Source organism: Carcharodon carcharias, chromosome 2 (assembly GCF_017639515.1).
Source record: "Carcharodon carcharias isolate sCarCar2 chromosome 2, sCarCar2.pri, whole genome shotgun sequence".
In the NCBI taxonomy this organism is placed as follows: Eukaryota; Metazoa; Chordata; class Chondrichthyes; order Lamniformes; family Lamnidae; genus Carcharodon; species Carcharodon carcharias.
In genome coordinates, this window is record NC_054468.1 from 201,454,297 (window position 1) to 201,480,374 (window position 26,078).

The following is a 26,078-nucleotide window of genomic DNA, read 5'->3' on the forward strand; positions in this document are numbered from 1 at the left end:
AGCTGCTCTGGTCACAGGAAGGTGGGATACGGATGGGCCGGACACTCCCAGAGCCACCTGGATGGATGGCCCCAGGTGGGTACATCTACTGATCCTCCTCCTTATGGGTGCGTGAGGGCCCCAGGCTGACTCCTTGAGGAGAATGGTTAGCTGGAGTGAGATTGAACTGCCTGGCATCCTTCTCACGTACGCACTGTTGGAGGCCAACTATGGCATCAGCGATGGAGTTGAGCCCCTGCAGCAGTGCAGGATTGAAGTCCTGAACCAAGGTCTCCATGGTGGCTGCCATCCTACCAATGTTGACCTCAGTGCATTGGCATGCTGGCACTATCACCTCATCCTGAAGGTGGACGGACTCCTCCATTGTGCCTTGCAATCTGAGGAGTGCAGCAGACAGCCCTTCCTGATGTTCCCGAGCTTGCCTTTGCAGCTCCAGCAACTGTGACATGACGGAGCTTATCACTTGACTCGGACTCAGCAAATATCTGGCCTCCAGCAATCCTTCGGACACCTGGGAAGTCCCTGCTGCCACCTGCTATGGATCAGACAGTGTGATGTGCTCACCAGATGTGATCCCAAGGCTACTGTAAGGCTTAGGTCCCACCAAGCTGTGTGTCTCTGCACTGGTACAGTGTGTGGGTGAGCGCTGTGATGGGACTTCAAGGAGGGTGCCTCCAGATTCCTCTTCAGAGGTTTCTTCAGGGCTTGATTGGAGGCCCTCGTTCGTGGACTCCGCCGGCTGTTTCCCAGATGTGCCTGCGAAAGCAAGGGGAAATAATGAGTGCATTGCAGTGGCCTGTGAAACAGGACACATCACTCACAGCCTGGTTATCTGATGGATATCGCACTGCTGAATCCTCACTTGATAGAGCACTGCTGACCTCACCGTCAGCACAGGAACAGTTCAGCCCCTCCACAGCCAACTGGATGGCTCTGTTTTCAAAGTCCGTAAGGACCTTGATTTCAGGCACTCGTCCACTGGTCTGTGACCTCTCCTTCTTGTTGTACGCCAGCTTGTCCTGCATGAATAGCGATGGAGAGAGTGTAAGCAGGACGCCGGCCACGCCAGATGATAAGTATGTCTAGCCTGTGTGGGTGGTGAGTGGTCCCATGGATAGGATGAGGTCATTGAAGGTGTGTGTGAGAGAGTGAATGATGTCCCTCGAACTGGCAGCAAATGAGGGCCCTGTGGGTATGTGATGGGTTTGTGAGCGTGAGTTGAGAGTGGTGAGAAGAGTGACTTACTCTGGCGGAATAGAGGAGATCATTCATCCTCTGTGGCACTGGGTGGCTGTCCTCTTTTGAAGGGTATTGGCACTGATCACCGCTGCCATTGCCTCCTAAGACGAATTGGTGATGTTGTTGCCCTTCCTGCGGCTAGAGTAGAGGTAGAGGACATCATGGCGAACATCCACTGCATCCAAAAGGTGCTCAAGGGACATGCCATTGAATCTAGGGGCTGCAGTCTTTTTGCCTTTCAGGGCAATATCTTCCCTGCAGCAGTCGTGGGTTGGAAGCACTGAGATGTGTGCGCACGGCTAGACTTTAAATATGGTGCCCGGCATGCTGAAGTGGTGAGGTGATGGTGTGGCGGGTGAATGAGAGCCTGTCTGCCCTGTGAGTGCATAATTAATGCGGTTGGTTTAGGATGATAAGGCATGAAAACATCATTTTACCTGCCCGCTACTGCACTTAGTGGAAATCTGGGATGATTCCGTCCAAAGTCTGCAAGGAACAACAGGCAACTCTTTCTGTTTCAGAGAGGGACAAGTTATTATAAGGTTCAGGGCATCAATCTGCATCAAGCATGGCTAACCAGGAATCTATGCCACTCTTACCATTTGCCATGGTCATGTCGGAAAGTTGATTATCATATTTTATGTGTTTTTTATATATATATATATATAAAAAAGTATGCCTCAGTAGACTCCAACTCAGCAAAAACTATTTGAATCAAAGTAGTACTATGCAATACAGCAGTTCTATGCTGAGCAGCACTTTAAATAACTGGCAGCCAAACTACTTGTTACAGTGTTACGTATCAATGATCCTGCCCTCAAACAACAGGGCCCATTTTTACGAATACGTGCATGAGGCTGGGAGCCTTCGCTGTTGGTCACGTGGATTTGTAAAGCCAGCCTCATTATCTCAGGCCCCAAACAATTAGATAAAGCCTTCTACGGAGAGAGTGACAGAGAGAGAGAGAGGAAGAGAGAAAGAGAACAAGTGTGTGAGAAAGCCAGGCAGGAATACACAATACACAAATACTTTTGTTAGTTTTTGTCACTGTTCCTTTGGTGCTTGGAGTGGTGATGATGTACTGCTAGCTACCTTTTCGATCAGTCTGGCTCTGCTATGTGAGGGTAATAAATATTTTATAAATGCAAAAAATAATGAGTAGCCGATGCCCTCCCCTCAGAGTAAGGACAATGATCATGACAGGTTTGCTGCCTTATGTGTTACTGAGTGCTGTTGAAGTGGCTTTATATGGCATATTGATAACTGCCTTCATCTAAACCACAAACCTCATGTAGCAGAACAGTAAGTGGAGATGTGGGCAGAACATTTCAGAGGAATAGGTTTTGCTTTGCATTGTGCACAAGTAGAAATTCTGCTCATAAAATTGATTTTGTACTGTTTTGCAATAGTATTTCAGATCAGCACTTTGATTGGCAGCACCAAGTTAGCAGTCCAAGTGTTTGGGTTTATCTGTTTGGGTCATTTGTTATTGATTCACTAATGCTGTTTCATGGGTTTTTTTTTTGATAGTTCCCAGGAGGGTAGATGTAAAGGTAAATGGCAAGTAGTTGGACCAGATGAGTTCTCTCATCTTGTGCAGATTAATGCATGTTTCATTTTATGTTAAGTTGAGTACAGGACACAAGCAGGACTGCAGGGTACAATGTGGGCACAGAGCCAAGCATTTCCACAACCAATGCCTCAGATCTAAGCTCTGCAGTTCTGCCACACTCAGTCGTGAATGGTGGTGGATGATGAAACAACTCACTGGAGGCAGAGGCTCCATAAATATCCCCATCCTCAATGATGCGTCAGTGCAAAAGATAAGGTTGAAGCATATGCAAGAAGCCTCAGCCAGAAATGCCAAGTGGATGATTCATCTTAGCCTCCTCTGGAGGTCCCCAGCATCACAGGTGCCAGTTTTCAGCCAATTCAATTCACTCTATGTGATATCAAGAAATGGCTGAAGGTATTGGATATAGCAAAGGCTATGGGCCCTGACAATATTCCAATAGTACTGAAGACTTGTGCTCCAGAATTTGCTGCACCCCTAGCCAAGCTGTTCCAGTACAGCTACAACACTGGCATCTACCCGGCTACGTGGAAAATTGCTCAGGTATGTCCTGTTCACAAAAAGCAGGATAAATCCAACCCAGCCAATTATTGCCCCATCAGTCTACTCTCGATCATCACTAAAATGATGGAAGGGGTCATCAACAGTGCTATCAAGCAACGCTTGCTTAGTAATAATCTGTTCACTGATGCTCAGTTTGGGTTCCACCAGGGCCAGTCAGCTCCTGACCTCATTACAGCCTTGGTTCAAACATGGACAAAACAGCTGAACTCCAGAGGTGAGGTGACGGTAACTTACCTTGACAGCAAGGTAGCATTTGACCAAATGTGACATCAAGGAGCCCTAGCAAAACCAGAGTCAATGGGAATCAGCAGGAAAACTCTCCACTGGTTGGACTCATACCTAGCACAAAGGAAGATGATTGTGGTTGTATTAGATCAATCATCTTAGTTCCAGGACATTACTGCAGGAGTTCCTCATGGTAGTGTCCTCGGCCCAAACACCTTCAGCTACTTCATCAATGACCTTCCTTCCATCATAAAGTCAGAGTGGGGATGTTCACAGATGATTGCACAATGTTCAGTACTATTCACAACTCCTCAGATACTGAAGCAGTCCATGTCCATATGCAGCAAAACCTGGACAATATTTAGGCTTGGGCTGAAGTGCCAGGCAATGACCATCTCCAACAAGAGAGAATCTAACCATCACCTCTTTTCATTTAATGGCATTACAATCACTGAATCCCCCACTATCAACATCTTGGGGGTTACCATTATCCAGAAATGCACTGCACATCAACTATTATTTCCCTTAGTGTAGTCTCTGAGAAATGATGTTCAATGAATTTTGTCATTTTTACATGTTTCAGAAATAGGTACATGAGTAGGCCATTTAGTCTCTCAAGCTTGCTCTGTCATTTTTGCTAGCCATGGAACTTCTACCTCCTGTGTCACAAGGTTCCAGGGTCAAGTCCCACTTCAAGGGCAGAATTTTATTTTCTCTTGCTGGCAGGTTTGCAGGCAGAGGGAGCCCACAAATTTCCATAGATGGCCCTCCCACTGGCTACTTGCCAGCCCCGACCTCTTTGCAATCTTGCAATGGGATGGGCAAGGCCCAGGCTGGCCCAACCTGCCCTTGCGACAATTGAGACCATTAAGTGGCTAATTAATGACCACTTAAGGGCCATTTCCTACTCAGCCTCAATTTTCATGCTGGCAGGAAGGGTACAGCAGCAGGGGGAAGCCCAGAAAGTTACCCTGCTCGAGCCTTGGGCGGGAAGCTGGGGGGTAGATTGTTTCCTTTCAACATCGGGCACTGTCCCTACGAGTGCTCCCTCCCACCCCAGACCCCAGCCTCTCCACCAACACTACCGCACCCTCTCTGCCCACCCACCTCTCCACCACCGGGCCTCACCTCTCCTCCCTGCCCGAAGCTCCCGACACTTACCTGTCCTGGACTCCGGGACTGCGGCTTCTGGTGCTGCTGGGACTAGAGAGCTCTGGCCAATCAGGTTGGCTAGCAGCTCCCTGAGGTGGGATTCCCTCCCAAGTGTGGAGCTGAATTCTGGCCTCCAGCCAATTAATGCCCCTTGGAGTGTTAAATGGCTGCATGGCAGCCAATATCGGTAGCGATAGTGCATTCCAGTGACTCATCGGGTAGCAGGCCAGGAAATCCTGCCATCTGAAAATCCTGACCCAGGACTTGGCCACAAAAATCAAGGCTGGTACTACAGTGCAGTACTGAGAGAGTTCTGCATTCTTACCAGTGCTGTCTTCTGGATTTGATGTTAAACTGAGGCCTCCGCTGCTTCCTTGGGTGGATATGAAAGGTCCTAAGGCAATATTTTGAAGAAGGGCAAGGGAGTTATCGTCAGTGTTCTGGCCAATATTTATCCCTTAATCAACATCAGAAAAAAAACTGATCAGTCAGTCATTCTTACACTGCTGTTTGTGGGAGTTTGCTGTGCACAATTTGACTGCTGTGTTTCTTATATTATAACAGTAACTACATTTCAAAAGTATTTCATTGGCTGTAAGGTGCTTTGAGATATCTGGTGGTTGTGAAGAGTGCTATATAAATGCAAGACTTTCTTTTCTTTTATTCCCTGCATTTTTTCCACATTCCTTAATTACAACATTTTTCCTACATTACAACAATGAATACGCTTTAAAAATACTTAAATGGCTGTGAAGTGCTTTGGGGCATCTTGAATTGTGAAACTCAAAATGCAAATTCTTTCCTGGCATCTTTTTACTCTCAAGCAGTTATCAATCTTCCTATTAAACATCTTTTTATGGGTTTGCAGCTCTGACCTTCTGAGACAGTGTATTCCACATTCTCAAAAGTCTTTGTGCCAAGACATTTTCCCTGCATTAACTAATTTAGCTCAAATTCTGCGATTATTTCCTGGATTCTGTGCACAGTGGCAAGAGTTGTTTGGGAAAGCACCCTTAAATTGCTTTGCTTTGAGAAAGCAAAATAAACTAAAAACAAAATGCAACCTTGCATTTTCTTCCACTTGGGGGTGTTTTTCCCATGATTGTTAATTAAATTTTACAACAAGAATCATTGCATTTCTGCCCCCACCCACATTCCAGCTAACTCTGTACCTGACCTTTCATTGGTCTGTGTGTGTGTGTGTATGTGAAAGCTGTGTACCAGTTTGCAAAGTCCCTTGCCAAAATGTTGGTAATGTGCTTTTATTAAACATCTGTCGTATTTGTTATGACTGCACATAATGTACCTGCTCTCATCACTTTGTTTGCTGTGCTCAAATCCATTTGCCTTTTTACATCAGAGAAGGTGCTGATGTCAACAAAAAATGATTAATGTTGGAATTTCAAAAGATCTTTCATGCAAAAGTGGTAAATAACAATGCTGAAGGTGCATTTCTTTTCAGAAACGGCTTTCTAATAATTCATCTTGCCACGGGCATTTTCAGTTATCTTACTTTTGTTCTGGAGTAAAATGATAGAACTTTACCCTAAAACATGCTGTTCCTATCTCCCAGGAGTTGACTCCTGGCTCATCCAGTCAGCACGAGTTGTCAGCTTTTCTTTTTTATATACCAAACAACTTGAATCAGCTTGCAAGGAGAAAAGATAACTTCAGGTAGGCTGCCCTACATGAATCCATCAACAAACTGTTTCTGAGATTTCTCTATCATCAGAGTTCAAGATCAGTTCCTCAAATTTTATGGCATATCTAATGCATTTAAATGCAATGACTTTGCATTAGCAAACTGTGTCAAGGTTTGCTGCCCAATATTCCTGCAGTAATTGTGTTCACAAAGGATTATAATAGTCTCCATGATTATGAATTAGCAATGTGCCAAATCCCCAGATTATTAATAAAAATAAGACAGCACTATGGACCTAGTGCGGGAAAATGGGATTAGAATAGTTTGGTATTTGTTTGACTGGTGCACACTCAATGGGCTGAAAGGCCTTTTTCTGTGCTTGTAGACCTCTATCACTCTATGACTTCGAAACCTGCACAATAAACACAATACGCAAAAAACAGTACTCCAGTCAAAGTTAATAAAAATTGTGTATTTTCAAAGAGATTACATTGAAATAGAGGACAGAATTCAATGCTCACTGCAGAAGGCCTGTCCACTGACAACCCCACCGCGGCCATTCTAAGCAAGTCCCCCACCATCCACCCCGACCTGATTTAATGCAAGTCAGGCACCTACCTGGTTGGAGTTAGGGCCCTCATTGCACTTAGGGAATTTTCTGCCTCGGAGTGCTGCCAACCAATCAGAGGCTTGCAGCCCTCTAGTACTGCTAGTGCCACCAGGAGCATTGGCCACTGCAGGTATTACAGGAGGCTCAGGCTGCAGGATTGTCACTGGATGCTGGAGTGAAAGTCGGTGAGGTGACCTTACCAGGGTCTTCCCTAAAAACCCCAGCGAGGGTATTGGGGTGGGGGAAGTGGGGTTAGTTTAAGGGTAGGCAGAAGTCTTTATGCGTAGGTGACACTTGCTGCTGGCAGGTCTCTCCACTGGGCATGGGCTGCCCAAGTAGGAGGGAGCACCCAACCAGGCTGCAGGTATACCTGTTAGGGTTCACCTGATAGGTTGCCCACATGACAGGGTCCCTGTCAATACCTGGTTGGATACCAGCGGAGGCAGGATGACGCCCATAAGTGGCCTTTATTTTGTCACTTAAGGGTCTCAATTGGTTTTCGTGTGAGAAGGCCAACTTGACCATTCCTGCCCCAGGCTTAGTCAGGAGAGTCAAGAAGGCGATGGGATCTCTACCCCATATCTTCCTGCCTGATTATACAGGCCTTCCTGCTTCCCAGTCTGTCTCTGGGGGGGAATACAAAGTTCTGCCCAGTGTACCTAAAATATTAATACCTGGATGAACTTTAAATATCATGAACAGAAATTAACATGTTCATTTGTTTACTGTTATCCTTTTGTTTCATGAAGGGTGAAGTTATCATGAAGGGTGAAGTTATCATGAAGGGTACAGTTTCAAAGCAGGAAGCAATTCCCTGATACATATATCACCATTGAGGTAATGTGTGAACCTAAATAGCAAGTGCTGCCAGGCTATTCCTGAGCCTATCCTCTTCCACACAAATGTATATTCCAGTAGTAGTTGCTGGAATCAATGAATTTTACAGCATATAGGGAGGCCATTCAGTCCATCATAGCAATACTGCTTCTTTGAATAAAGCAATCCAAAGCTAATCCAATGATATTGCTGTTTTTCCATTGCCCTGTTATATTTCTCTATTTTAAATATTTATCCACTTTTTTACTTAAAAGAGGCAATGATCTCTATCTCAACTACTCCATGTGACAAAGTTTGTAGTGATGCAGATGGCATTGGAAGCTCTGAAGGCCATCAGTTAATCCAACTTCATCTCAAGTGAGAGGAAATTCAGGGCAACTAACTGATACTAGTCTTATAGCTGTACCTGAAGAGTTCTACATCTATTGATGGTCCAAGAGTTGTGCTATTAATGATAGAGTTGAACTGCAGACACTTCTTGGGTGGAAACTTTAAGTTTATTTACAATATACTCAGCAGCAACTATATGTGTGCTTTCAACTCCAATTCTATCTCTACACTGACTGCTTGGCTAGGAGCATGGCAAGTTCTGGAGCACAAATCTTCAGTACTATTGCCGGAATATTGCCAGGGCCCATAGCCTTTGCTGTATCCAGTGCCTTCAGCCATTTCTTGATATCACGTGGAGTGAACTGAATTGGCTGAAGACTGACATCTGTGATGTTGGAGTCCTCCAGAGGAGGCTGAGAGAGTCATCCACTTGGCACTTCTGGCTGGAGATTGTTCCAAATGCTTCAGTTTTATCTTTTGCACTGATATGCTGGGCTCCCCCATCAGTGAAGATGGGGATATTTATGGAGCCTCCTCCTCCCGTGAGTTGTTTAATTGTCCACCACTATTCACGATTGAATGTGGCAGGACTGCAGAGCTTAGAACTGATCCGTTGGTTGTGCAATTGCTTAGCTGTCTATCACTTGCTGCTTATGCTGTTTAGCACACAAATAGTCCTGTGTTGTAGCTTCAACAGGTTGACATCTCATTTTTAGGCATAGCACAGTGGTAGTGCCACACAACAGGATGGAGGGTATCCTAAATTTGAAAACAAGACTTTGTCTCTGCAAGGACTGAGCAGTGATCACTCCTACTGATACTGTCATGGACAGATGCATCTGCGGCAGGCAGATTGGTGAGGATGAGGTTGTTGGTTCCCTCACCACCCACAACAGGCCCTCTCTAGCAGCTATGATCTTTAGGACATGGCTAGCTCGGTGCTACCAAGTGGTGCTACCGAGCCACTCTTGGTGATGGACATTGAAGTCCCCCACCAAGAGTACATCTGCACCCTTGCCAGCCTCAGTGCTTTCACCAAGTGGTGTTCAACATGGAGGAGCACTGATCTACCACCTGAGGTGGGGGGTGGGTTGGGGGGGTGGGGGGTGCGGGGAGGGTGGTATGTGATAATCAGCAGGAGGTTTCCTTGCCCATGTTTGCCCTGATGCCATAAGATTTCAAGGAGTCCATATGGAAGATTCCCAGGGCAACTCGCTCCTGACTGTATACCACTATGCTGCCACCTCTGCTGAACCTGTCTTGCCAGTAGGACAGGATATACCCAGGGATGGGTATGGTGGTGTCTGATTCTGTGAGTATGACTATGACTTTGTCAGGCTAGTCTGTGACACAGCTGTCCCAATTTTGGCACTAGCCCCCAGTTGTTAGTATGGAGGACATTGCAGGGTTTCCGGTACCTGGGTCGACATGGTTTATCTGGTTTCATTGTTTTTAGCAGTTTGATACAGGTGAGTGGCTTGCTAGGCCATTTCAATGTGCACTTAAGAATCAACCACATTGCTGTGGATCTGGAATCACGTGTAGGCCAGACCAGTTAAGGATAGCAGATTTCCTTCCCTCAAGGACGTTGGTGAACCAGATGGGTTTTTATGACAATCGGCACTGATTTCATGGTCATCATTAGACATTTATTTATTTAATTCAAATTCCACCATCTTTTGCAGTCTACCTAATAAAGAACGTATGCTCACACTTCTGGCATTATGGCTCAACATTACCCAGTGTTAATAATAAATTACAATGTGCACATTTACAGGTGAAATAAACCCCTGTGAGTCACTCAGTAATCTGACCAGCTGGCCTTTGCTTTCAGCCATTTCTATACACTGCTTCCCTTGAAGCATTCTGCCTCTATGCTGCGCCTGCTCCTGCTAATTGACCACCAAATTTGTCATCCAGCTAATTAGCAGCTAACCTCAGGAAAAATCACCGGGTGCGACTACTTCTTCCCAGGTGCAGGTTGGGAGCCAGGGATGTTTCCAATGAGGGCTTCCTGACGACGTACACAGAATCCTCCCCATTGTTTCTGTTCGGATTGTCAAGCACAAGACATAACTAGTACTGAGCAACCCTCTGTCATTCTTGCAGATGTAAACAACAGAGAAGTGCATGAGCCAGCTTCTCACTTATGCAAACTTCCAATCAGTTAAAAGACAGGATTTGTTTAAGTCGCTTAAGTCAACCCTTGGGAATAGGATTGACTGAGAAAAATGTAATAAAAATAGAAAATACTGAGAACCATCAGTTTGTCAGGAAGTAACTGTGGAGAGAGAAATGGTTAACTTTTCACAGAAATGACCTTTCATCAGAACATAGACAAGTCTGTCTTGTGCAATACAAATTGCAGGCTCAATGTAAGCAAGCTGTATCGTTGTTTTACTGCTTGACCAAAAGAAGCCGCCTCAGGTCACATTCATACTCCGTGCTCTGCCAATGTTCTGAACTTTCTTATATCCAATATGCGTGCTGCAACTATTGCATCTGCAAATCTTTTTAACCTACAGTGAATTTTACCTGAGAGTGAATATATGGCTCAAACAATTGGAGTCCAAAATTGGACCTGAAAAGCTGAATAGAGATTAGTATGATCAAATTATGGTGAAAGACCATGCTTTGTGGAGAGTCTTTGAAAGAGGCCAGGTCATTGAGTGTATTTAAGACTGAGATAGATAGGTTCTTGATTGGTAAGAGGATCAAATGTTACGGGGAGAAGGCGGGAGAATGGGGTTGAGAAACTTATCAGCCATGATTGAATGGCAGAGCAGACTCGATGGGCTGAATGGCCTAATTTCTGCTCCTATGTCTTATGGTCTTATGGAAGAGTCAAGCGTCCATGAACTTTCCATTACATTGAGGGCATTTTGGCACTAAAGTATATTTCTCAAGATACATATTTCGAAATCAAAATCTGCTTTGACCCACGTGAAATTGTGAATTTGCTTTTTAAAATACAAGATAATTTTTTTTACACAAATCTGTTTTGGACAGTTCTTTTACTGAAATACCTACAAACGGCCAGAATTGGTTAAGCAGTAGCTCGCACGATGGTCGGCAGTCCAGTCAAGAGGATGAAACGGGATTTTTCAAAAATGGTTGGATACCCCGATGCTTTTGTTGATCAAGCAAATGAATTTTCAGATGACTGGGGTAATAATGTATAGTTGTAGAGCCAAGTTTGGTGGAAGAGATAAAGGCCCAGGGAAATTGTCTGCTGCAAAGCTCCATAAAGTACCATTGAGTGTCAAATTAAACGCTTCAGGTTAATCATTGAGACCATGGGGAAGAATCTTACCTCTATTGGCGTGAAACAGACTCACCCTGACTCCCCAGGGGCAAACTGTGCTGTAGATCACAGCTTGCCCAAGGAAATTGATGCAAATCCGCACAGCTACGTGACCAAATTTCTCTCCCTCTCTTGTCCAGCATGACTAGCCAATCCTTAAAGTGTGGAGAGTTGTTTTCAGATATTTGTGTAAATATTTCACTGAATTTCACAGGAGGCCTGATGTTTGCTAATGATGGGCACATCATCTGCAAATACACTTGGAATGCTGAAAAACTTGATCAGCCAGTATTTTGAACCACAGAAGGATGCAGAAACTATTTTAAGTCTTCAGATTGTGCTGAGGATCATTTGATTCCAGAAAATGCTGATGGTGGAGAGGAACTTGTACCAGTTTCTGATGATGAGGAAACTGGATCCTGGTTATCGGCAAGAAGTGTGCTCATTTCATGTTTTCTTTTCTGAACCTCCTGATTTTGTTTGTAACTCAGGCAGCTTGTCAGCGGCATGTTTTGAAACCCGAAAGAATCAGTAAGGTTCTTGAACTGAAGCACACTTAACGATATCACGCTAACATGCATGGAAGAGACAAAAAGGTGTGTTCTTCCAGGCCCCACAAAAATAATTCCAAACTTACCTTTGCTGGGCCTCTTTGATTCCATTAACTGTGGAAGTATTCGGAGGGAGCATGACGCTCCCGCCAAGCAGCTCCAACGTTAAATGGCAACTGGGGGCTTCCTGGAAATTTGCACTTTAAACGAGGCCTACAATCTGAGACAGGCAGGTGCCTCGGGTATTCAGTAGGGAACCCTTTCAAAATGTCACCAGCCTCTTTGTTGGTGTTGACAAGGTGGTAGGGCAACTTACCCCATTTTTGAAGCCATTAGGGCCCCATTCATGTCAGGTGATAGAAGTGAAATTGCCTGCTCCTGCGAAGGCCTATCTGCAGCGTTCTAGTGGGTTACCAATCGCTTCATGGAAGATTACAGAATACTGATGTCCTGTGACAGAGCACCTCACAAGTTGGAAGTAAAGTCCTCCAAACTTTCACTTTACAGAAGGTCTTTTGGCAGACTTTCCAAAACATGCAATTGCATGTGTAGCGAGAAGAGTTTTCTTTTGAAGGCTGGGCCCTTGAATTCAGCAACTACATTCTCCTCTGCAGGGTTTGGAGGACAGTTTGCCCTCTGGTGAGCTGTCTCCAAGGTTGTGTTATCCACTAGGTTTTTGCTCCTGCTAACTCACTGTGGGCACTTCCTCAAGGGCAGACCCTTCTAACTCTCCTAAACATCCGCAGTGCTGATCGCTGCACTGGCATTTGTAAGGAATAGAGTACTGGGGACTCCAGCTTCTTTTGGAAGGCTTTTGTCTTGTAAATCCTCCCTGAGACCATCCAGGGGCTGAGAAGAACCTAGATCAAGAAGAAAGCAACAGGAGTTAGCATGGCACTAACTGATTAGATGGTAGCAGATGCAGATGTCACAATGCAGCATGATGCTGTTGAGATGGTGGAGTGTAAGATAAGTAAAAAGATACAATGGCATACGCCCCTACTCGCTCTCTGTCACCACATCTGAATCAAAGATAAAGGCAAAATACTGCGGATGCGGGAAATCTGAAACAAAAACAATATTGGAAATACTCAGCAGGTCTGACAGCATCTGTGCAGAGAAAGACAGAGTTAATATTTCAAGTCCATATGACCCTTCTTCAGAGCGACCCTTCTTCATATGGACTCGAAATGTTAACTCTGTTTCTCTCTCCAAAAATGCTGCCAGACTTGCCGAGTTTTTCCAGCATTTTCTGTTTTTGTTTCAGATTTCCAGCATCCACAGTTTTTTGCTTTTATTTTAGTGCCATATTTAAACTTCAGCCACACGCAAATTTATCAATGCTTGCAACCCAGGACTGCTCCAGTGAAGACATGACCCAAAAGCCAAGAAGAATTCAGCCCCCCTGACTCAGCAACACATCCCTGGAATGCCTTCTGGATCCCATGGAGGCCCGCTGCAATTTTCTCTGCCCCCACTCTGGCAGCAGGAGGCCCATCAGTCTCATCACCCTGGCTTGGGAGGCGGTGGCAAAGGTGGTCAGTGCCAATACTGCACACAAGAGGTGGACCATCCAGTGCAGAAAATGGATGAATGATCTTGTCCGTGCTGCCAAGGTAAGACATCTTATCACTCCAGACTCTCACACTCACAAGCCCATCACACATTCACTGGCATCTCACTCACTGCCAGCTCAAGGGACATCACCACTCACTCTCTCACATCTCCATCTGGCCTCATCTTCTCTGGAGGCTGCCTCCTCAGCCCTCACCACCTTGAGGCTACTTACACAGATCAACATGTGGCCCCGCACACACCACACCCTACCCCCCCTCCCCAGTACAGCCCTAGCCCTACAACCTTTTCCCTTACCTGAGGCCACTTCTCCCTCTTTTCCAAGCAAGCACTAGCCCTGCAGCCATTGAAAAGCTACCCGTCTTTCAGCTGGTATAGTAGGTAGAAACATGCCCGTGAGCCCCCCTAAAAGTGATGTGGTGCTGCCAGCGAAGCCTAATGCTGATGATTGCGAGTGCTGCTTGAAGCAAGGTAGTCAAACAAATCTTGAAGTCCTGAGTGAAGTGCAGCTGCCTCAGGGAGATTAAGTCCAGTTTTAAAGTTTAAAATAAAGAAAGTTAGAAATAATTTACTTATGTCCCCTTATGTGACCGTCAAATGAGCTGGGACATGTTTATGAAATGTTTCAAAAATATTTATTAATTTAATAAACCCTTCATGAAACCTTATCCCACCCATGGATGAGGTTTCATGAAAAATGCAAAGGCCACCTGGGATCTTCATCTGCCCACCAACCTTAAGGTTGAACGGGCAATCCTGTTAATGATTTCAATTGGTTTTTAAATGGCCTTAACAGGCCTTTGCTAGTTCAGCAGGCACACAGCTGGCTCTGGTGCACACCCACTGAACGAAAGATCAGAATGATGCACAGTGACGTCAGGACGCATACCCGACATCACCGTGCATCATTTTACGCGTCGGCGTGCAGGGCCTGTCCCCGCACACTGAACAGAAAATTCTGCCCCCCGTTTTTGTTCCTTACTTTCCTGTTTCTATTTGGGCTGCAATTGTATACCCAGGGTAAAAAACAACAGAACTCAGCAAAACGGTGTTTGGAAAAATAACACAGAAATGTAAAGTATATTACGGTAGTGTTTGCAAAATATCATGCAGTACCTAACAAAGAAACAGTAAAATCTTCTGCCCTACAAGTTGGAATCACCTGAGAATGGCACTAATACCTTTTGATTCATTTGATGGCATGTTGGCATGGAAAACAAAGCACAAAATGTTCTGGAGAAAAACAGAAAGGCGTTGTATTAATCACTTACAAAGCGTTTCCACAGTAAAACACTATCAACACACTTAGATGTGAATGCTTTTTTAAAGAATATTAAATATTGGCCCAGATCTTCCAGTCTATGGATAGTTGGAGACCGAACGTACCCCTCCAAGGTGCACTGTCGGGACCCTCAGATTTTCCAATGCAATGCATCTGTGGGAATTGCCCAGGAAGTCTGAACTTCCAAAGGACAATTCCCCTGCTCCCTGGGACCCTCCAAAAATGTCTCCAATTCTGAGTTAGAGTCAGAAACTTTGGACAGTTCTGACTAATTTAACTGAAATACTTACCCAGGAAATATTAGACCTCGCCACCCTATGCAGCTGCCACCCTACCCCCTAACCTACCCTTCCCCTTACCTATTTACCTTAACTACCCTACCTCCTTACCCACTTACTTTACCCATCTTACCCACTCACCGTACTGCCTTCCCTCACCAACCTTCCCTTACCTTCTCTCTGAAGCTTTTCAAAGAAGCTTTGGCGCATTTAAACTCTTTACTTGCCAGAATATAGCAGTTAGTGCCATAAAACGGGGACATGTCTTCTGCACAGTTTCCCTTTGCTGATGCTTCCTGCTCTGAGTCAATTTGGAAGGATGTGCCATTAGAAAATTACTCACAAAAATCGGAGGGAGGTGACTGGGTAGTTTTTTTGTCTGATTAAGGTCAGAACCAGGGGCACCGACCTTGATTGGAAGATTTGGGCCATTAAGTGATACAATGATTTTGATAAAAATTGTGTAATTCAGAAAGAAAGCTAACAGGCAATGCATTGACATTGTATTTTTTTATTATTGGGTTTTAAAACAAACATTACACATTCACGTCCTGTTGAATACAGTACATTTGGCACACAGTAATAATGTTTACAATGAAATAACACTAATGATGGCAGGAAATTTAAAATACATCCATGAAGAAAATACCTTTTGTACAAACAAAGCCTCACAAAAAAAAACAGAAACTAAACTTAAAACATTTTGATTCAGCCAGACTCATGTTTTGTACATTGTTTAAGTTAAAAAGAGGTAATTTTTTAGCCTTGTTTTTGGAGACAAACCTTTTATCGCTCTCCATAAAGCAGACATGCGATTCTTTTCTTCTATGTAAAATAGAGGAGGAAGGAGAAGCAAGGAGACAGAGATACTGTCACTTTTCTTTGCTTCAGGCAGGCTGGCATACACAGGAAAGGGGAAGATCTAACCACAGACAGGGAAGCAATGCAACAGTGCATTCACGTTTAAGAGAGAGAAAAAAAGTTTCAACAATCAAGCAAAAGGTAACACGTTTTTCTGTGAATGTAAACCAATAATAAATGGTAAGACAGGCAAAAGCTGATAATGGAGGAACACCTGTCAATGCAAAGATTTCACAATGAACCAACTTGGCCATCTGTTTTAGTCGCCATATACTGTACAAACCAAACACTAGTGTGTTTAGTCTGAGGCCTGATCTATATCACTAATACTATGAATGCTCATGCTTAACACAGCAGATTGAAGAATCTGTAGAAGCTTGAGGAATGTACTGAATAACAAAAATGTACTAATTTTTACGTGTTTTGCATCACTTAAATAATCAAAAATGCCCTTCGACTTTGAGTCTCCATTCTAAAATATCTTGCTTTAAGAGAGCAACTGTAACAACATTGCAAATGTCTGCATTAATTTCCATCCCAATGTTTAATAACACCCTTAATACAGTTTGAAGCACTGTACTTCAGGTCCAGTATAGCTTAATACAAGGTTATGACATTGGACAAAAAAGAACTCAACTTGTTAGACTTGAGTTAGCAACTTGAACAAATACACATACAGAGTATTGCACATGGACATTATCATTAATTACTTTTCTCAATGACTAATATATATATATATATATATATTTATAATATATATATAATATGCCTGAACATGCAGCAGTTGATACTGTTCAATGAACTCCACAGGCCTTGCAGCAAACAGTATTTACAACTTCTTGCCTGTACAAAAAGCAAAGAGCCCTTTTTAGTGCTACTTTGCCACTCACAAGTATTTCTGTGCATCTAGCAATCCAGATACATCAGATAATATGGATCCCAGTGACTGGGAAACCAGTCCAGTAAAATTCTAAGTGACTTTAGGACACACACACATGCATGCATACACACGCTCACATACATATGCAGACGCACGCTCACACACATTCACACACACATGAAACACTAAAATAGAATACAACCAGACCTGACCTGCTCAAGCTGGCAGCATGTGTGTACATTATCATTTTTTCAACCACAGCCACAATTTATCAAAGGGTAACTCATAAAAAGCTAAACAATGTACACCATCATATATCTTGTCAGTTTTTGTGTCATTTGATCGTCAGTCCTCTATTATGTCTAGGTATAATGCTCGATATTTCATAGTCTATTCTTTATTAAAAAAATAAGATACACACTTGAAAATATAGTACAGATAAGGGACAGTAGTATAAATAAGGATTTGTGCAATGTGCCAAAGTAACACACTACTATAACAAAAAGCTCAAACAACTCTGGTCTTGGTGACGAGCATTGCTTGTGAAGTAAGCCTACAATTCAGTGCAAGGTGATTGTTCAAGATCTAAATTACAGTAAAATATTACACTAAGTTGTAGGACTGTCACCAAAGAACTGAGTAGTCAACTAGGTGAGCACAATAATCATGACTGACTTGCAATCTACTAGGTTGAGTATTTATCTAGGCTGGGTAACAGCCAGATGTGTGATGTAATTTCAAACACCCTAATTCACTCGAAATTGCACAAAAAAGTGACAACTTAAAACAGTGTAACATCTCCACAAAAAGACAAAAATAACTAAATAAACCACTCAGTAACCCTTTCTGTTCGCCTGAGCAATTTCCATACTGGCGGAATAATCAATTGATTGACGAGACAAGCTGGCCAACTGCTTGACTTTCCTAGGCTTCTATTTCTATGTCAAGCTCTGGTATGTAGTTCTGCTTCATGTGCCTTTGTTGCATGGTTGTTCCACTTCCTTGTACCGGAGTTCCTGCTGTATATGAATGAACCTGCAGTTCTACAAGTATAACAGTACATTTAATACTGTTTGCACCACACACACAAGTCTCTTCTGAAAAGCCCAGGTGGAGCAGAAGGCTTAAAATATGAGCAAAATAACTATTTATTTAAATAGAAATAACAAAACGAAAACCCTGGAGTGCATTAATTTAAACAGACACCAGAAAATGGAAACAAGGTAGAAACATAAACACTTATTACTGCAGGGAAATGCAGGTACTACACAGTACTAAAAAAAAACTTGATCCTAATAACTTTCTAGATTTCTCGGACCATTGCATGGTAATGGCATGTAGTGGCAGCACCAGGAAAATGTCTTAGGCTATAGATTCTTCACCAAAATAGGAGAAACCTTTAAATTCATCTTGATTTATCTGCTTAACAATAGCATCATCCACAAGCGTCAACACAGGTTCCTCACGTGTGAAGTCTTGGTCAAAGTTATTCACATCCCTTTTGGTTTTCTAAAGAACAATGAGAAGTATTTCAGAAGAGCAGATAATGATGATTACATTGAAATCTGAGACAAAAAGAAAGTTAATATAATGACACTGGAGGTGACAATATATAAGAGATTCCAAAAGCTTGAAAGTAAGCTGTGCGATATGAGAAACAATGGTTCTAACATGTCCACATGCAATGGTTCTGTCCACTGCCTTAAACATAGAAACATAGAAAGAATTATAGCACAGAAGAGGTCATTTGGCCCATCATGTCTGTGCTGGCCAAAGAAAGCATCGTGTGAAATAGAAATTAGAGGGTTTTTATAAGGCTGACTTTGTGACAAATATTGCAACCTCCAAATGCTCTTTATTGAATTTAAATGATTCCTTTCCCTCGTTTGTGCCCTGTCTAATTTCATGTAGAGATGATTATTTTTGCCTTGGATTAAGATCATGGCTGATCTGGTTGTAGCCGCAACTCCACTTTCCTGTCTGCCCCCAATAACCCTTGACTCCCTTGTCTTTCAAAAACCTGTGTAACTCTGCCTTGAATAAATTCAGTGACCCAGCCTCCATTGCTCTCTGGGAAGAGAATTCCACATACTAACAAAAAAAATTCTCCTCGTTTCAGTTTTGGGAGACCTCTTATTCTTAAACTGTGTCCCCTAGTTCTAGTCTCCCCTACGAGAGGAAACATCCTCCCAATATACCTTGTCAAGTCCCCTCAGGGTCTTATGTGTTTCAATAAAATCACCCCTCATTCTTCAATGGGTAAAGGCCCAACCTGTTCAACATTTCTTCACAAGATAAGTCATCCATCCCAGGAATGATTCGAGTAAACCTTCTCTGAACTGCTTCTAACACAATTACATATATTTTCAAATAAGGAGACCAAAACTGTACACAACATTCCAGATGTGGTCTCACCAATGCCTTGTACAGTTGCAGTAAAACTTCCCTACTTTTATATTCCATTCCCCTTGTAATAAACAGTAACTTTCCATTTGCCTTCCAAATCACTTGCTGTGCCTGAATATTAACCTTTAGTGAGTCATGTACTAGGCCTCCCAGATCCCTCTATACCACTAAGTTCTGCAGTCTCTCTCTACTTAAATATACTGCTTTTCCATTCTTCCAGCCAAAGTGGACAAATTCATATTTTCCCACATTATAGTCCATCTGCCAAATTTTGTTCTCTCACTTGACCTGTCTATATCCCTCTGCCAACTTTTTCTACCTCTTGACAATATACTTCCTTACCTATCTTGGTGTCATTGGAAAATTTAGCTACCGTATATTTGGCCCTTTCATCCAAATCATTGATGTAGATTGTAAATACTTGAGGCCCCAGCACTGATCTCTGTGGCATTCCACGGGTCACAGCTTGACAACCTGAAAAATACCCATTTATCCCTATTCTCTGCTTCCTGCTAGCTAACCAATTCTTTATCCATGCTACAGTGTTATCCCCTACACCATGTGCTCTTATCTTGTGTAGTAGGTTTTGATGTAACACCTTTTCAAATGCCTTTTGGAAATCCAAGTATACCACATCTACAGGTTCCCTTGTATCTGCCTTGCTTGTTATTTCCTCAGAAGACTCTAATAAATTAGTTAAACATGATTTCACTGTCACAAAGCCATGCTGGCATTGCCTGATGACATTAATATTTTCTATGTGTCCTGCTATAACCTTAATAAATTAATAATGGGTTCTAACATTTTCCCTATGATAGATGTTAGGCTAACTGGCCTGCAGTTTCCTGACTTTTGTCTCCCTCCTTTCTTGAATAAAGGTACTTTATTAGCTATTTTCCAATCCACTTGGACCCTTCCAGAATCCGCGGAATTGGAAGATTATAACCAATGTCTCTACTATTTCTGCAGCCACGTATTTTAAGGCCCAAGGATGTGGGCCATCTGGTCCTGGGGACTTGATATCCTTGAGGTCTAATAGTTTCCCAGCACTTTTTCCTAGCGATGGTGATTTTTTTAAAGTTCCTTCCTCCCATTCATCTTTTGATTTTCAAGTACCTTTAGGAACTTTCCTAAGTCTTCTACAGTGAAGAAAGACACAAAATACCTGCTTAGTGTCGCTGCCATTTCCTTGTTTTCCATTATCAATTCCCAGAGTCATTCTCTAAAGGCTCAACACTAGCTTTAGTTATTATTTTCCTATTTAAATACTTGCAGAAGCTCTTACTATCTGTTTCAATATTACTAGCTAGCTTTCTTTTATACTCAACTTCCTCCCCCTTTATATTTTTTTAGTCATTATTTGCTGGTTCTTAACATCTGACTAATCTTCTGACCTAACACTAATTTTTGCAGATTTGTGCAGTTTTTCGTTCAATTTGATATTACCATTAAGATTTTCTAAACAGTCATGAGTGAGGCATCCTTTTCAAAGAGTCTTTTTTCTTACTGGGATAAATCCTTGCTGAGAGTTACTAAATATTTCCTTAAAAGTCTGTCACTGCATCTCTACTGTCCTACCTTTTTAAACTACTTTAGCTAGCTCTACTTTCATACCCTTATAATTACCTTGATTCATGTTTATAACACTAGGCTTAGACCTACACTTCACCCTTCAAACTGAGTATTAAAGTCTATCATGTTATGATCATTGTCATCAAAAGGCTCCTTTACCATGAGGTTATTGATTAATCCTGTCTCATTGCTCATCACCACATCTAGAATAATATGCTCCATGGTTGGCTCTAGAATGCACTGCTCCAAGAAAATGTCCCACATACACTCTATGGACTTATTTTCCAGGCTACCTTTGCCAATCGGATTTTTCCAATGTACATGTAGATAAAAGTCACCCGTTCTTACATTTATTTCTTCCTTGTACAAAAAAACCCCTAACAAAATTTATATTTACAGTGCTCCCCATGTATATTTTCTATTTTATTAGTCAGACACCAGACTGCTGCGTTGAAGGTGGTCAGAGGAAAAAGGAACCCCTTTGGATTATGTCTGTTCTCTGCTGTTAGTGGAAGCAGAGTTTAGAAATTGACTGTTGCCATCCATTTCTTTCTGGATCTGTCAGGTATTTGGAAAAATTAAATATGTGAAAGATTCTTAAGTTTTTTTCTGCTCCTTAAGTTCAGTGCCCACACATAGAATTTCAACACATTTTGTGTGTGTGTTTGTGTGTGCCTATGTGTGTGTCTGTGTGAATGCCACACATCTGAAAGTTCATGACCTTCTTCAAGGTTTCAGGTCACTGTCAGCCACCAAAGATCGACAGTTATCGTTGTGGTTACTTGTAGAAAAATAAGTTGGCACTAGGTCACTGTGGTTAAACCATATACCAGTGCCCTCCTCGTCACCTTTCTCAAGAACTTCTCTGAAACCTCAATGCAGATGTCAGGCAAGATTCTCCCAGACAGGCACTGTCCTATAATTAGTGTGCACCCAAGCATCAGACTAGCAGGAAACGGAAAAGCTGCACAGTCTGGTTGGATGAGCCACCCAAACCACAAAGTGCTCACTTATAAGCCCTTCAGCCTTTGATGTGAACTTCTTCAAATAAGGTTCATTCTATGTACCCAGTGGTTCATAGTTACCAGGCCTCGTGTGTGACCTCTGCCCTTAGACATTAACTTTGTCATTATTTTAGTTGCTTTCCCTAACGTTCTATCCGGCACATTTAAGTTAATGACACAATTTAACAACAATGGTAAAAGTCCAATATTTTTATCTAAATTGAGAAAAGGGTTGTTTAATTTTAATCCTGCAGAAATTGCAAGATACCCAGTACAGTTGGGAAAAGTAGCAAATGAGATAAATCAAGCAGTAATGGTCAAACATCTCTAAGTTTCTTGTTTAGAACTGTCCACTGTGGTTGCTAGGATCCTCGACAGGATCCTTCCCAATTCCTGTGCATCCGTCCTTACCCCTTTTGCTCTCTCCCAGAATCACACTAGAGTTCACACTATGCTCACCCTCTACCCCAGTAGCCTCTGCATTCAATAGACCTATTCTGCCATCTCAAGCAAGATGCCACCAGTAAATATTGCTTCTTCTCCACTCTCCATTCAGCATTCTAAAGAGACCATTCCATTCTTATCGCACTGGTCCATCCCTCAATCGTCCCCAAAACCCTCCTTTTCCCACAGCATCTTTCCATGCAAGTGCAGAAGAAGCAACACCATTACTTTGCCTCCTCTCTGTCCACCATCCATGGCCCCAACACTCCTTTCTGGCGTAACAGTGCTTCACTTGTACTTATTCCCAGTTAAAAAACTGCATCCAATGCTCAAGGCATGGCCTCTACCAGGGAGAACAAATGTCAGTTGGGTGATCATTTCGCTCAACACCACCATTCAGTCCGCAACCCTGACTTCTGGTCACTTGCCACTTTAATTTTCCATTCTACTTTGATCTCTTGGTACTTGGTCTCCTATACTATTCCAATGATGCACAAGGCAAACTCGAGCAACAATGTCTCATCTTTCCATTTGACACTTTGCACAACAAGCCGGCCACAATATTGAGCTCAACAACTTTGGAGCTTAACCATCGCCCTCATTCTCTTGGAGGTCAAGTCCTGTAATGGAGGATGACTGCACCAGAGCCCCTCAGAGTGGGGGAGTTGGGAGCTGGTGCTGTGGGTGGATAGGCTGATCTGTATCACTGGAATCTACCTATCTTTCTCACCTTCACCTCTTTGCCAGCTTTTCCATGCTTCCCTGCCCCTCTGCTATTTTGCCGTTGCCACTTAGACCTCCTCTGGAACCACCATTTGTTTCTCTACTCCATTACCACCCCCTTTTGCCCTGTACCATCATCCTATTTGTCATTTAATCATTCCTGCTCTATGCCCCATCAAAGACCTTCTCCATTGTTCTTTCCTCCATTAACACACCCTTCCGCTTGCCCTGGCTTTGTGCTTGCTTATAAATTGTTAAATCTTTCACATTCTCTAGTTCTAATGAAATATCAATGACCTGAAATGCTAACTTTCTTTCTCTCCCCACCGACGCTTCATCTGCTGAATGTTTCTGGCATTTTCTACTTTTATTTGAGATGTAAAAGCTTGGTGATCACAGGATGAAAAGAGCAACATCACCTGCATGAGGTCCTGAAATATAATGGGTCTGATTTTAACTCCGTGTAAATGATTGGGCTTTGAATGAGTTACAATGTTGCCCCAATAAGTTAACAGCAAAAGGTAGTGTGATTAGTCTTGAATGCAACATCATGAGGCTCCAAAGATAAGTTAAAATAATTCAATAATTTATAAGTTATTCATGTGAGACATTATATATGGTTAAAATCTCCCTAGTATGTTAATTTGCTTTCCAGGGGCATCAGCAGGTAGGTTGTGGTTTTGCAAAACCCCAACCTAAAGGTGTGAATGTGTCAGGGAAATCTGTGATGACTCAATCTGTGAACGTGGTCCTCTGGGTAGTTCTGACTTCCTAGCTGACTTCAGAAGAAGTGCAGAGAGCATGAGTGATGTCTCATCAGGTTTAATGGAGCCTTTCTCCCGTTTGAGCCACATGTGGAGAGACGCAATGTGGAGTCGCTGTCATGATGCAAATATTCAATTGAATACAGGTCAGAGGCTAGAAACCCTGCAACAAGTAACTCACTTCCTGACTCCCCAAAGCCTGGCCACTATCTACAAGGCACATGTCAGGAGTGTGATGGAATACTCCCCACTCGCCTGGATGAGTGCAACTCCCACAACACTCGAGAAGCTTGACACCATCCAGGACACAGCAACCCGCTTGATTGGCACCCCATCCACAAACATTCACTCCCCCCACCACCAACGCACAGTCGCAGCCGTGTGTACCATCTGCTGCAGGAATTCATCAAGGCTCCTTAGACAGCACTATCCAAACCCAAGACCACTGCCATCTAGAAGGACACGGGCAGAGATAGATGGGAACACCGCCACCTGGAAGTTTCCCTCCAAGTCACTCACCATCCTGACTTGGAAATAAATCACCGTTACTTCACTGTCACTAGGTCAAAATCCTGGAACTCCCTTCTTAACAGCACTGTGGGTGTACCAACACCACATGGACTGTAGCAGTTCAAGAACACTACCACCTTCTCAAGGGCAATTAGTGATTGGCAATAAATGCTGGCCCAGCCAGCCTACACCTCATGAATGAATAAAAAACATACAAACAAGTTAAATAAAAAACATATTTTCCAGCAGTTCAGCAGGAATAAGTTTTTTCAGAGGTGTGAATAATTTTCTTCTCAGGCTTGTGTGCCAGCAAGCCAGCTAAGAGCTGCTCCTCAAGCATCTTATCCAATGGCATTTTGAACTGACCACTAGAGGTGTGTGAGAGCAACTAGTTATGATTATTATTCCCTCTGCTAAGCCATCCATAGTTTCAGAAAGCACTTCATCATCAATAGTGATCCAATGATTCTTACATGGATGACCCTATAGTTGACTGTATTGTTACAGAAATGTGCAGGTTGAGGGACATTTTCTCCTCTAAAGAGCGTGTTGGTTAGATTAGAAGTCAAGTTTCTTCAGGCTGTAGTCTGTTCAAAGCTATCAGTTTTGATAAGAACAGGAGCAGCTCTGACTGTGTTGCCTTCTATGGCTGTATACACACTGAGGAATGGTAACTTGGTGAGGCACTAAATATTTTGAATATCCTTGGAAACATACTCTAACATCAAAAGAAGAGAAAATTGGGAAAACTGTTCTCCTTAAATATTAAATTACATTTGGAAAAACTCTTCTGTCAAGCTCAATCTACACTGCTGTAGAACCCTACATTGACAAAACTGTTTTTTGGTTCAACAACTGTTGATAAATATGCAATATTCAGTGATTATTTAGCAGTATTTAAATAAGGCTCATTAAAATAAATTTGGCATTATCAACCTTTAGTACTCTTATCAGTTTCTAAAATGATTAATCTAATTCAGCATTTTCGTTTTTGTTTCAGATTTCCAGCATCCACAGTATTTTGCTTTTAATCCAATTCATTAACTTGTCAAATTCTGAAATAATTTTGAATCAACTTAATGACTAAATTTACATCATTATTCACAATAGTTGTGGAGCATGTTGTAACCTATAAAGAGGAATGTCATTGCAAGTATCAATAAATAGCAGCAAGATTCTTTTTGCTTTTGACATTGAAGAATGTATTTTATCCAATTTCTTTTACTCCCAGCCACAACTCTTCAATCAAAACTTTTACACAGGATATAAGGTTACCTCAAAATTGTTCCCAGTTTTTATTTTCAGCTAAGATCTTCAATTAAAATTCACATCAGGAATTTTCCTATTTTGTTTAATTTCTTCATTGATTTAAACCTTTCAGGAGCTTAGTACCTTATCTTGACATAATGCATGAATTGTTTTCTTACAGTGAAGTAACATGGATACAGATATAAATGCTGTTCAAGATTTCTACATCTCCAGTGTTTCAGGAATCATGGGCAGGATTTTTCAGATGATGATGTTTCCTGCCCCACCACTCAAAGAGTCAGTGGGGAACACATCCCCATCAATACTGGCTGCTCTGCTGCCATTTAATGCTCCAAGGCAGCTCTCTAGTTCCAGCAGCACCAGTAGCAACAGTGGCTAGGACTGGGACTATAAGCAGTCTCCAGATTCAAAGGGCGGAATTTTCACAGATTTGCACTAACTGCTGTAGCGGGTGGTAAAATGATGTTTTACCGGCCAGCTGCA

General features: G+C 42.7%; 1 protein-coding gene across 2 annotated transcripts in view; it reads right to left on the reverse strand.

Moving 5' to 3' along the window:
* Positions 1-15,657: 15,657 nt before the first annotated feature.
* LOC121269436 (protein kinase C epsilon type) overlaps positions 15,658-26,078 on the reverse strand; it is a 695,765-nt gene continuing 685,344 nt past the window's right edge. For both annotated transcript variants that reach the window (XM_041174046.1, XM_041174045.1), the window contains one exon: positions 15,658-18,412. In XM_041174046.1, the coding sequence (XP_041029980.1) occupies positions 18,266-18,412 (147 nt within the window). In that variant the 3' untranslated portion in view covers positions 15,658-18,265. The remainder of the gene's footprint in view (positions 18,413-26,078) is intronic.